Raw genomic sequence first — 11869 nt, 5'->3', positions numbered from 1 at the left:
AGACATCACCACAAGCGAACCAGAAACAGACACGTTTTTCTGACAATTATGACATATTTCTCAGGATGTCATTTAATTGGTGTGAAGCCAAATCCAAACTGGCCTCCCTTGGGGGACATTTTGCTGCACTAGGACAACCCACAGTTGAGCTCAGTTCAACGCTGATTGGATAATTATTTTATCAAGGAAGGCCAAATGCTTGCTGGCATCAATCAATCAAACGCTACAGCAGCAACATGTCATACTCTTTTGTTCCAGACAGTATCAGATACATGGGCTACACATACTGAGTCAGAGGGGCGCTGTTTCTCTCACTCAGATGATTTCTCCAGTGAGATTCAGCCACTTGCGAATTGATGGAAAATTATGAAAACACAGAGAGACGAAAGATAAATTATTTTATAATTGTTATTTTTTTTATTGGTCAAACCTGGGTTCCCTTGGCATCCATGAATACACACCATTGACTGCACTAGAGTGCAAAAATAAGATATTCCCAAAATTGAGCATGTCTTGCAGGGGGACTTTTATTTTGAAACAGTCCGCGATCGTGTTGGCAGCATAATATCCTGCTGCTAGGAGAACTGTAATCATCTGTTTAGCTAGCGTGAGTCGTACAGAGGTGAGTTTCTCAAAATAAGGCACTTGTTTTTAAACGTTGACGTTATTTCCCCACATTCTACTTGTAGCGTGTCACCTGTCCCCAATGGGGTTCAATAAGACGTACATCAGTATCGGGTATGCCTCTTTTGGCATGCTTATGGGATTCTCAGCGTTTCTCGTGTGGAACATCGCGTACAACCAACCATGGACAGCTGCAATGGGAGGATTATCAGGTAAAGACAAGTATTAGCAAGAATGTAAATAATTATTTATTTTGTGGACAATATGTAACAGTATACACTGCAGTATTTTAAGGATTTACCTGTCCATTGGACTCGCATGAGCTGGACATTGCCACAGTAGGCTACCCATCTCTTACAGTACTGTTACACGATTTTAGAGTGACACATTGTCAGAAGCCCACACTTTAATTTGCCTTTTCAAATTTCTAAACGTTCTACCTAAAGTCCTAAACGTTTTACCCCAGGCATTCTAGAAAAGTTGGACTGTTCAACTTCAAAGAATAGCGACATGGCTATACACCACGCTGGCTCCATGATCTCTATAACGGTAGCTAACGTTACAACTTTGGCAAAAGTTATAGTAACATTACATAGGTCTTATACCATGAATATCTAGGATAACTTTATTACCCAGTAAAATTCTTTTTTGGTGTATATCCAGCACTGTCTACTTTCGTCTTTCCAAAGCATTTTCAGCTTTATGCATTTTATATTACCAGCTTGGTTAACCTGGAATTCTGGATCTTCCTGATGCTTAAACCACACTGGCCAAAAAACAGTCTGGTGTCAACTCAAACTGTGCGTTATTTCTGCGTACGCTGCTTAATGGGACTGAAAGCTTTTGATACTGTAATGACCTGACTAGATCATAAAGGAACAATTGTCCAGACAAGAGGGTTGAGTTTACGAATTGACGGTTTATTAACCCAACTTTACACAGGCTACTGTTTGGACGTAGCCCACGCCAAATAAACAAAAGATACCCCACAAGCCAACCGTGACCTTCTCTTGTGAAGCCCAGACGTAAGAGAGAGAACAATGGCTAAACCTGGTCTTAACTTCCAATGCTCCATCCCCCTGCCCAACCCCCCTCCACGCCACTCCGCCAACCACCAGGATGCCCGGCTTCAGAACATTCCAGGCATCCCCGTGATTGGCAGATAGCAGGTTGATTGGCATGTCGGACCCCGCGAACACTGGTAAGTACAACACAACCCACTAATAGCCTACCACATAACACACAGCTGTCTGTGCGGGTCGCTACACAGCCCCCCCGCCACAAAGTGCCTCGTCCCTGAGGGAACAAACACAGTCTCTGAAGCGACTCGGAGGTCTCCTTTGCCTGCGTGACCGTGATGGTCGCGGAGTGTCCAGATGTGAAACAGGGGGCTCCATCCGTGGCAGGGGGCTGCCCCTCTGAGACCCAGGGGATGAAGGAAGGGATATGGGGGACAAGGAAGCGGGAACAGGGAATACAGTCCGTGGCTCCGGGGAACCATGCAGTGACACAGGGAGGGAGACCGGGGGAGTGGGCTGTCTGGAGCCTTGTCTGCCGCACCTGGGGGTGGGTGCCTGGAGAATGTTATTGCCAGAGAGGGCAATTGTGGGGGCCCCTCTATGGGGCTAACCTGTCCCGGTGCAGTGCCACCTTTCTCCCCCTGGGAGGAAGCTGCACCCGGTAAACAACCTCCCCTACCCTCTCCAGGACGCTGCAGGGTCCCACCCAGTGACTGTCCAACTTGGGCCATCTGCCTTTTTTCCTTAAGGGGCTGTAGACCCAGACCAGCTCCCCAGCCACAAAGTGCCTTCCCCGGGTGTGCACGTCATAGTTCCTTTTCTGCCTCACACCTGCATTCAACAGCTGCTCTCTGGTGAAGGTGTGGGCTGTGTCCGGGCATACTCCGGCCCCGGGGGAACATGAGGGCTATCCAGGGGCCGACCAAACGCCATCTCCGCAGGGGTGCGGATCTCTCTCCCCAGCATGAGGAGGGCAGGCGTGCAGGAGCTGGAGTCTTGGACGGCGGAGCGGCATGCCATGAGGACCATAGGGAGGTGCTTGTCCCAGTCACGCTGGTGTTTGGCAGAGACGATGGCCAGCTGCTGTCCAAGCGTTTTGTTGACGCGCTCCACAAGGCCATCACTTTGAGGATGGAGAGGAGTAGTGCGGGTCTTGTGCATACCCAGCCTCTCACACATGGTGGCGAACACACGGGACTCAAAGTTTCTGCCTTGGTCGCTGTGGATGGACTCCGCAGCTCCAAACCTGCTGAACATCCCCGCTGTCAGGGCGTCGACGATGGTCTCTGCCTCCTGGTCAGGCAGATCATAGGCCTCGGGCCATTTTATGAAATAGTCCATGGCCGTGAGCACCCAGCGGTTTCCACTGTCTGTGGTGGGGAATGGTACAACTACATCCACTCCCACCCTCTCCATGGGAGCCCACACTGGGAACTGTTGGAGCTGAGCATGACAGCGGCCTGGGGGCCCCTTTCTCGTTGTGCAGTTGTCATAGCGGCGGCAAAAGTCTTCCACATCCCTCTTGTGCTGCCCCCAGTAAAAGCCCTTACGGAGGCGGCGCAGTGTTTTTGTGACCCCAAAGTGTCCAGTCCTCACACCCCCATGAGTACTCTGGAGCACAGCCTCCCGCAATGCTTTTGGGGCCACCACCTGCCTCCTCTCCCGTAGCCGACTCCTTCCATGCCCGCTGTAGCACGCCATCAGCCAGCCACAGTCGCTCAAACTTTGACCACAACCCTTTGGTCGCGAGTGAGAGCGCTGTCACCTCTTCCCATGGTGGCCTCACCTGCGCCTCTACCCACTGTAGCACTGGCTGTAGGTCTGTGTCCCGTCCCTGCTGCTGCCCCCATTCAGCCACGTCGACACTCTGCAGCTCACAGCAGACAGGCCCGCTCGCCCGACACACTGTGGCACAGACCCCCTCTGCACACAGCTCTCTCTCCCCTCCCTCTCTCCGCTCACAGTGGCGGCAGCCGTCTGCAGTACAAGGCCGACGGGACTCGGCGTTGGAGTGGCGTGCCCCTGCCCTGTGCACCACTGTGAAGTCATACGGCTGAAGCTCCTCCAACCAGCGTGCCACCTGCCCCTCTGGCTCTCTGAAAGACATGACCCACTGGAGAGCAGAGTGGTCAGTCCTTACAGTAAAGGGCAGACCACACAGGTAGTACTTGAAGTGTTTGACGGAAACCACAACAGCCAAGAGCTCCCGCCGGGTGACACAGTAGCGGCGCTCATGTTTGTCAAATGTTTTGCTGAAGTACGCCACCACTCTCTCCCCCTCTGGCCCCACCTGGGCCAGCACCCCACCCATGCCCAGATTGCTCGCGTCTGTATCCAGGATAAAGGGCAAGGTGAGGTCAGGGGGGGCGAGCACGGGGGCCTCGATCAGTGCACGTTTGAGGGTGTTGAAGGCCTCACACTCCACTGTCCAAGTGAAAGCCTTGTCCTTCGGCAGCAGGCGGTTCAGGGGAGCAGCGACGCTTGACAAACCTCCTGTAGTACGAGGCTAGGCCCAGGAAGCTCTTCAGCTGACGCTGGTTGGTGGGGGTGGGCCAGTCTCGGCCCATACTTGTCCTCCATGGTGCTGATCCCCACCTTCCCCACTCGGTGGCCCAAGAAGGACACCTCTCTCCTCATGAAGTGGCACTTCTCGGGGTGAAGCTTCAGACCTGCGGCAGCCACCCGCTCCAGCACACGCTGTAGCGCCACCAGGGCTGACTGGAAGGAGCTGCCATGGGCCAGGATGTCATCGAGGTATACCAGACACTGCTGTCGGGGGATGCCATCCAGCACCCTGTCCATCAAACGCTCAAAAGTAGCTGGAGCATTGCACAGGCCGAAGCACAGGACCTTGAACTGCCAGTGTCCTCTGTTAGTGGAGAATGCAGTTTTGGCCCTGGCCTCTGGGGAGAGGGGCACCTGCCAGTAGCCACTGCAGAGGTTTAGTGAGGAGAACCAGGAGGACCCCCTAACCAGGTCCAGCAACTCATCGATACGTGGTATGGGGTATGAGTTCTTCCTGGTTACCTCATTCAGCCGCCTGTAGTCTGCACAGAACCTCAGCTTGCCCCCTTCTTCGGAACCATGACGACTGGCGCCGCCCAGGGGCTGTCTGAGGGCTCGATGAAGTCCACCCGCTGCATCTCCAACACAGCCTTGTCTGCCGCCTCCTGGCGTGCCAGCGGGATACGGCGGGGACGCTTCTTGATGGGTCGAGCATCGCCTGTGTCGATCTCATGCTGCACCAGATGAGTCTGACCCACCTCTTCCTCACTCAGCGCAAAGCTGTCTGAATTCAAACAGCAACTGCCACAACCGTTCCTGCTGCTCTGGGTCAAGACCAACACAGTTCCTCCCCCATATCTCCCTCACTGCAGACAGTGTCCTCTCCCATCTGGGGTAGCTGAGCTGGGGGGGGTGCGGCCTGGGCTCACAGAGTGCTTTGTCGTGGAGGTAGCTGGGGGAATGTAACACAGCCGTAGGTGACAGGGGGGCTGGGGAAAAGTCACACACAGATATGGGGGAGGGGGGGCAGCCATGAGTCTCTGCTGCTTTAACTGTTGGAGTAAAGGGTTTGTTGGGTTGAGTGAATGTGACATTAGGGGGGGCCATGGTGACTGCCGGTCCTCCCTGGAAGCTCAGTGTGCCCCCATTTAGGTCTAACTGGCAGCCTGTGCTCCTAAGAAAGTCCAACCCCAGTATACAAGGGTCCTGCACAGACCTGCCCCCTATTGTTAGAGGCATTATTCCCTTCCCTTTCATGGGTGTCAGCTCACCTGTGACTGTGCGGAGCTGAGTCCAACCTGGCACAATATCTTGCCTCACCAGGGTTACTGTGGACCCAGTGTCCAGCAGGGCACCCCCTCCACAGGGACATGACAAAAGTCCCCAACACAGGTCCGGCCCACCACAACAACAGGCTCCTTCAGCTTGCCCTCGTCTGCTTCTGGGGGAAGTGGAGCCTTGCTTCCCTGTCTGTGCCGGTGGACTCCTCCTGAAGAAGATGGTGGTTGGGATAGAAAGCCAGGGATCCGCACTGCCCGGTCTATGCGGACACCGAGCCGTTTCCCTGAGCTCTGGTGGACATGGGGCAATCTCGGCGCAGATGGCCTGGCTGGCCACAACCCCAGTAGACCCTGGGACCAGGGCGTGTGTTTCGTGCCGCCTGTATCGACACAGCACAAATGAGTTCTGTCATTTCAGCCACCCATGCAGGCTTTTCCGGCCCCCGGGCTGCTCTGCCCCCCAGCTCGCACAGAGGGTCTGTCTCCCTGCACCCCCACCAAAGCTCCAGCTGATACCCCAGCCCACACCAGCTCCCTCTCCAAAGCCATCTCCAAGTCTATCTGCAATGACTCAGGATGAGCCAGCTGGGTCTGTATGCGCAGCTCCGTAGGAGAGAGCGCCTGTATGAACTGGTCCCGTGCTAGCTCGCTCTGCACGGAGGGGGGCATGTGAGCATATGCCCGCCGAGAGATGCTCTCAATGTCATTAGCTAGCGCCAGTAGAGGCTCTCCAGGCTGCCTGCGTCTATTACTCAGTTCGGAGCGCAGTAGCCCGGGCTGTACACACTGTCCATAGCGCCTCCTCAGTGCTCCCACTAAAGCACCATAATCACGTCTGTCCTCGGGGCTAATCAATATCAAACAGGCCAGAGCTTCATCCGTGAGGCATAAAGCCAACTGCAGTGCCCTATCTTCATTCGACCACCCCCTAAAATGAGCAAACAGTTCAAACTGAGCATGAAAAGCTTCCCAATCAGCCTTACCGGAATACTTCGGGGTCTTAACAGATACGGACACAGCCGGGAACTGGGCGCCGCCATGTTTGTTTACATCCTGAGCCCCAGATTCCTCGTCCCGCCGCGTCGACGTTACCCCTTCGGTCCGCCCACTAGAATCCGTGCGAAGCACAGTCGACGAAGGACTCATGCCCGCTTCAGCCGCCATCACTCTAACGTCCTCCCTCAAGCGGCCTCTGGGCTCCGACGCCCTGGCGATCTCCTCAGCCAGATCCTCCGACGTCCATGCACACGCACCTCCTTGGCCATAATTGTCCCCTACCTCCACCTTCACTTTCGGATTTCCTCAAAGCATTTTCAACCCCCGTTCTCACCTACGGTAGCTAGCCACAGAAGTCAGCTAGCTAGCTGGCTAACTTTTATCAACGTTTTTACTTCTGACACCAATGTAATGACCTGACTAGATCATAAAGGAACAATTGTCCAGACAGAGGGTTGAGTTTACGAATTGACGGTTTATTAACACAACTTTACACAGGCTACTGTTTGGCCGTAGCCCACGCCAAATAAACGAAAGATACCCCACAAGCCAACCGTGACCTTCTCTTGTGAAGCCCAGACGTAAGAGGGAGAACAATGGCTAAACCTACCACACGCGCTGTCTGTGCGGGTCGCTACAATACGTTTTCTCGGATGAATTTAGAAGGCTTGTCCTGCTACTCATCCCATTTGAAGTTCTCAGCATCACCATTACAATTTTCTGGCCTAGAGCGGAAGCCTGAACCTACCATAAAGTAATACTTGTCTTGCGCATTGAACATAATCTACTCTACGCCTAGTTAACAACCATGTAAAAAATAAAAAAATAAAAAGTTACTTTAGAACGTTACTGAATTGCTTAGGCCTAGTATTTGCATGAAGTGACTTTTTAAAGTATTATTTATGTGTTACATAATGGCCCACTAGGTCTGGGGTTCCCAAACTTTTTCATGCAGGCCCACCTTCCAGTATTGGGGAACACATTTTTGTCATGGGGTGCAGATCATTTTTAGCTGACATGGGCTAGTTGATCTGGACATTTCTGACAAGTTATAAATATCTCTCTAAGGTATGCAATAACTGATGATGCACTACCTAATTTCCTAATTGCGCCTTGTGCTTTCTACTATTACAACTTTCAAGAGTAAATTGAAAGCTGGACTGAGTTCCTTCAAAAAAAGGAACCTCGCACCCTGCACATTTTGTCAACCACTGCACTAGGTAACAAGTGGTGCATTTATGGCTGTGAACTTTGTCCTCTCAGGTCAGTAAGCTGATATCTGTGTGACTTTCCTCTCATCTCTCTGCTGTAGGCCTATTGGCAAACAGAACAGTAGCTACATTTGCATATTTAGTATTGTCGGTCAATTTCACTGACAGTGCATGTCTTGCTATTTTTTTTAACATGAATGAGAATTCCTTTTTATAAAGTGCACTGTCACTGATGTTCTTATTGAGGCCAAATCCATATCTTTCTTGTGGAGTTGTGATAACAGCATGTGGTTCTCTCTGTGCCAATACAGAGAGATTCAATAAGGGTGCAATTCTTGCTAGGGTTTTTGGTGGCATGTGCTTGGTTGGTCATATGATTCTAGAGACCATGAGATGGCGAAATGAGTGGGGTCAGCATGGCAGATTGACACAGCCGAATAAAGCCTATTCCCTCTAGAAATGACTCATGAGGGTCAATTGAATTTACTAGCTTGGCTGCATCCCGTTTCTCTACACTTCCCCAAAAAACTCCCGTCATGAATTTAAAAGCATTGGATTGATTTAGCCCTAAGCATTGGCTAGAGGGAATTTCAACCGTTGTTAGATTCACGACAGGATGTGTGCAAGTGCACACTTCAGTGGAACTGTGGCTCAGCTCCACTCACTATCTGACCATGCTTGAAAGGAAGCAAGTCTGGTACTTTCCAACCTCAAACACTGTTTTAACAACCAACCCTGAAGAAAAAAACTAGAACCCAATTCCTACTTGCTCATTAGTTCTGGGCCCATATTCAAAATGAGCGTCGGAGTAGGTGATGATTTAGGATCTTTGTCCATACGGCCCTTGACATTGACACTTTGTCCTATCTAGCATGGCCGACTAGGGAAGACCATTTTAGCCTAATATTGTGTAAGATGCAGTGGATTCATGAAGTATAGTGCTATACACTAGTGCTATGTCCAGACCCAAATGTGGTGTGTGGTTATGAAACAGTAGAAGAGGAACATGGAGGAGTGAGTGACAGAAGAGTGTGATTTGAGACAATGACACAGCAAAATATTACATTGTTCACCCCTAAAATGTACATGACATTTTAGTCATTTAGCAGACGCTCTTATCCAGAGCGACTTACAGTAGTGAGTTCATACATTTTCATACTTTTTTTCCCGTACTGGTCCCCCGTGGGAATCGAACCCACAACCCTGGCACTGCAAGAGCCATGCTCTACCAACTGAGCCACACACTGACATAGTCCACACCAACAAGACCTAAAGCTCAAGATTGTAGTTAGACAAGCAAAGGCATCTCTTGACTTGAGAGAACCCCTCATCCACCCAATGCTTTTTCAAATACAGTTCAATCCTATGCTTTGCAAATACCTGCGATAGTTACACGTGCTTGTCTCGTGTCAGTAATTGACTTAGTGTAGGGATTGTGGACGGCCAGCCCCTGACTGTGAATGTGTGTGCTTGTGTCTTTCTCCCTCAGGTGTGCTGGCGCTCTGGGCCCTCATCACCCACATCATGTACCTGCAGGACTACTGGCGCACCTGGCTGAAGGGCCTCAAATTCTTTCTCTTCATCGGAGTCGTCTTCTCCCTGCTGGCCGTGGTGGCTTTCATCACCTTCCTCTCCCTTGCCATTACCAACAAAGAGTGTGAGTTTCACACACGCCTCCCCCTTCTCTCATTCATTCACTCCTCCTTTCATCCTAATTTGCTTCTCCTCCTCTCCCCTTCACTTGCTCTGTTCATTTGCAAATGGCTACGTCTCTCCCCCATTTGCTTCCCTTCCCATCCTCTGTTTCATCCATTGTACTTTTTCTTGTTGTGCATTAGGATGTATTTAGTCATTTTTAGTATTGCATGTCTTAATCCCTTTGGGCACGTCCACATGATGAAATCTATTTCCACACAAAATGACTGCTTGCCAGAGTTTGTTTGCTCTGGCATCACATGACTCCATGGGGTTATTCAATGTGAGATCCTTGCCCTTGTGTATGCTCTGAGCCTGAAGCTTTGGTCCCTTTTCCTACAGGAACCTTCATTGAGAAGCACCTGACTCAATGAATTGTGTAACAGTGGGCCAACCATGGCTTTTTCTCTGAGTCTGCAAGTCTCTAATGTCTGTCGTATCTCTGTGGTTCCCAGCCATGACTGACCCGAGGAGCCTGTTTCTTTCGGCCGTGTGGAGCTTCATGACTCTAAAGTGGTCCTTCCTGCTGGCCCTCTATTCCCACCGCTACCGCAAGGAGTTTGCCGACGTCAGCATCCTCAGTGACTTTTGATGAGGGCCCTTGAACAGCCCCCCCACCCAATGGAGGTCTATGGAAGACTAATTAGCAGGGCTACTAACCTGAGGGTGCTAACTAGGGGAGAAGGGAGGGAGTGACGTTTTGAGGGGTTGGTGAAGCCAAGTAGTCATGACGAGGACGAGTGATGGAATGAGGGTTGATCTGAAAGGCGTGGGGGTAGCTGCAAACACCAGATGTCTTCCACCAATCGCTTGCTTATACATCCACGAGGGGGAGTGAACGAGTACACACTTTGGGGAGAAGGGTAGTGAATCGGAACGCAACCTGTGTGTTGTCTGTGTTAATGGGAGATTTAGTACCTGGACCTCCGTCCATGCCCGCACCTTCACGGTTAGATCAGCCCCCCCCCTCCCACTTCTTTCTGTATCTGTAAACAGGGTATGCTCAACCCCTGCTAGGCCAGTCTATCCACAAGTTCATCCCTATGTTATGCCTTTTATGGATTTGACTGTTCCTGTGCGTGTGTATGTGACACTGTCTGTGTTCCTCTTGTATGTCTTCAACACATGTTTTTAGAGTCAATATCTCCCTTTTTATGAGAATTGAATCTTCTTTTTGATGACTTTGTAGGTAATCCTTGTTAATTGTGTACATCACGTGTTAAAGTCATTCCACGGAGGGCCTAGTGTCAGCGGGTTTTCGTTCCTCCCTTGTATTTGATTGATGAAGGTCACTAATTAGTAAAAAAAACTCCTTTCACCTGGTTGCCTCTGTTTTTAATTGAAAGGAAAACCCCAAAACCTGCAGACACTAGGCCATTCGTGGAATGAGTTTAATAACAACCCTGCTGTACATCTTCCTGTGCTTATATACCTAGGAACATATACTTAACAAGATATGTAATTGATGTGGTTATGATAGAGAATTCATTTCCATTCTCTTGCCACAAGGGGGAGTCAGTCGATCAAATGTTGCGGCTGTTGGTAAAACATCCCACTCATTTAGAAAACAGAGCAAAGTTTATCTGCACACATCATATAATACATACATTATACACAACAAAAGGACACGTCACATGCCTGTTTGGGGTTAATCTTAGTTGTCTTCTTTTTTTAGGATGACTGTTTTGATCTGTGTTATCCATGTGTGAACTTTTAGTACACAGAAACCTGCTGTCACCTGGAGTCGGTGTGTATGTGATGAAGCAACTACCTTTAGAGTATAATGTCTCCACACTATGTATTATGATACAGTTATAATGCTTTGGAAATGAGACTTGTATAAAGTCTTATAGCGTTATACCTGTCGGTGTTCGACACTATTTCAAAACATCCCCACAAAATAGTTTTTCAAAAAGATCATATGAAGGAGGATTGCACCACCATCACAGAATGTTCGAACAACTGCTTTTTTCCCCACAACAGTTGCCAACGAAAACCCAACTGCCTCGTCTTATTTGAATGGAGAACGTTCAAACGAGGGAGTTCCTTTAGTGGAATTTGTGTCGTTGCTGTGCCTTCGCTTTAGCTCGCAAACCTTATCAATCGTCATACTGCTGCTTCTGGAGATTAATTTGATTGTGCTCTACCTCTTTTTCCCTTTACGTCTGTCTGCTTCTCTGTGTGCTGCCACATGTATCATATTGTGATATAAAGAAACACGACATTGTGTATATCCACTTGCGTGTATGTAGGAATGTATGTCTGTCGCACAGGTATGTCTGTGCGAGAGCCATGTTAATAAAATCTAATTTTATGACAGCCGTGTGCATTACACTGGTGGTGTAGTACATCTCGTACAAATTCCTACGCAACAGTTGTAACTTTGTGTTGTACGTTGTTTGTACAACCCGGCGTCTGTACTAGGCCTTGGGCCTAGTGGCCATAGACTAATTAGATTTTTATAGTTCTTTTGAATTTGTTTTACTAGTAGACATAATGCTTTGGTGGAAAGGCTTAGCTTAACTACATTGTGGAGGAG

General features: G+C 49.8%; 1 protein-coding gene across 1 annotated transcript; it reads left to right on the top strand.

Annotated features, from left to right (window-relative positions):
* Positions 1-558: 558 nt before the first annotated feature.
* Positions 559-11649, top strand: LOC139564896 (heme transporter hrg1-A-like). The gene is made up of 3 exons (XM_071384770.1): positions 559-836; positions 9125-9292; positions 9786-11649. The coding sequence occupies exons 1-3, from the start codon at positions 707-709 to the stop codon at positions 9920-9922; spliced, it is 435 nt and encodes a 144-aa protein (XP_071240871.1). The 5' UTR covers positions 559-706; the 3' UTR covers positions 9923-11649.
* The last annotated feature ends 220 nt before the right edge of the window (positions 11650-11869 follow it).

The sequence above is a fragment of the Salvelinus alpinus genome, chromosome 2, assembly GCF_045679555.1.
Source record: "Salvelinus alpinus chromosome 2, SLU_Salpinus.1, whole genome shotgun sequence".
Lineage (NCBI taxonomy): Eukaryota > Metazoa > Chordata > Actinopteri > Salmoniformes > Salmonidae > Salvelinus > Salvelinus alpinus.
Note: the sequence above shows the minus strand (reverse complement) of the source record. Positions and strands in the feature narration are given on the sequence as shown.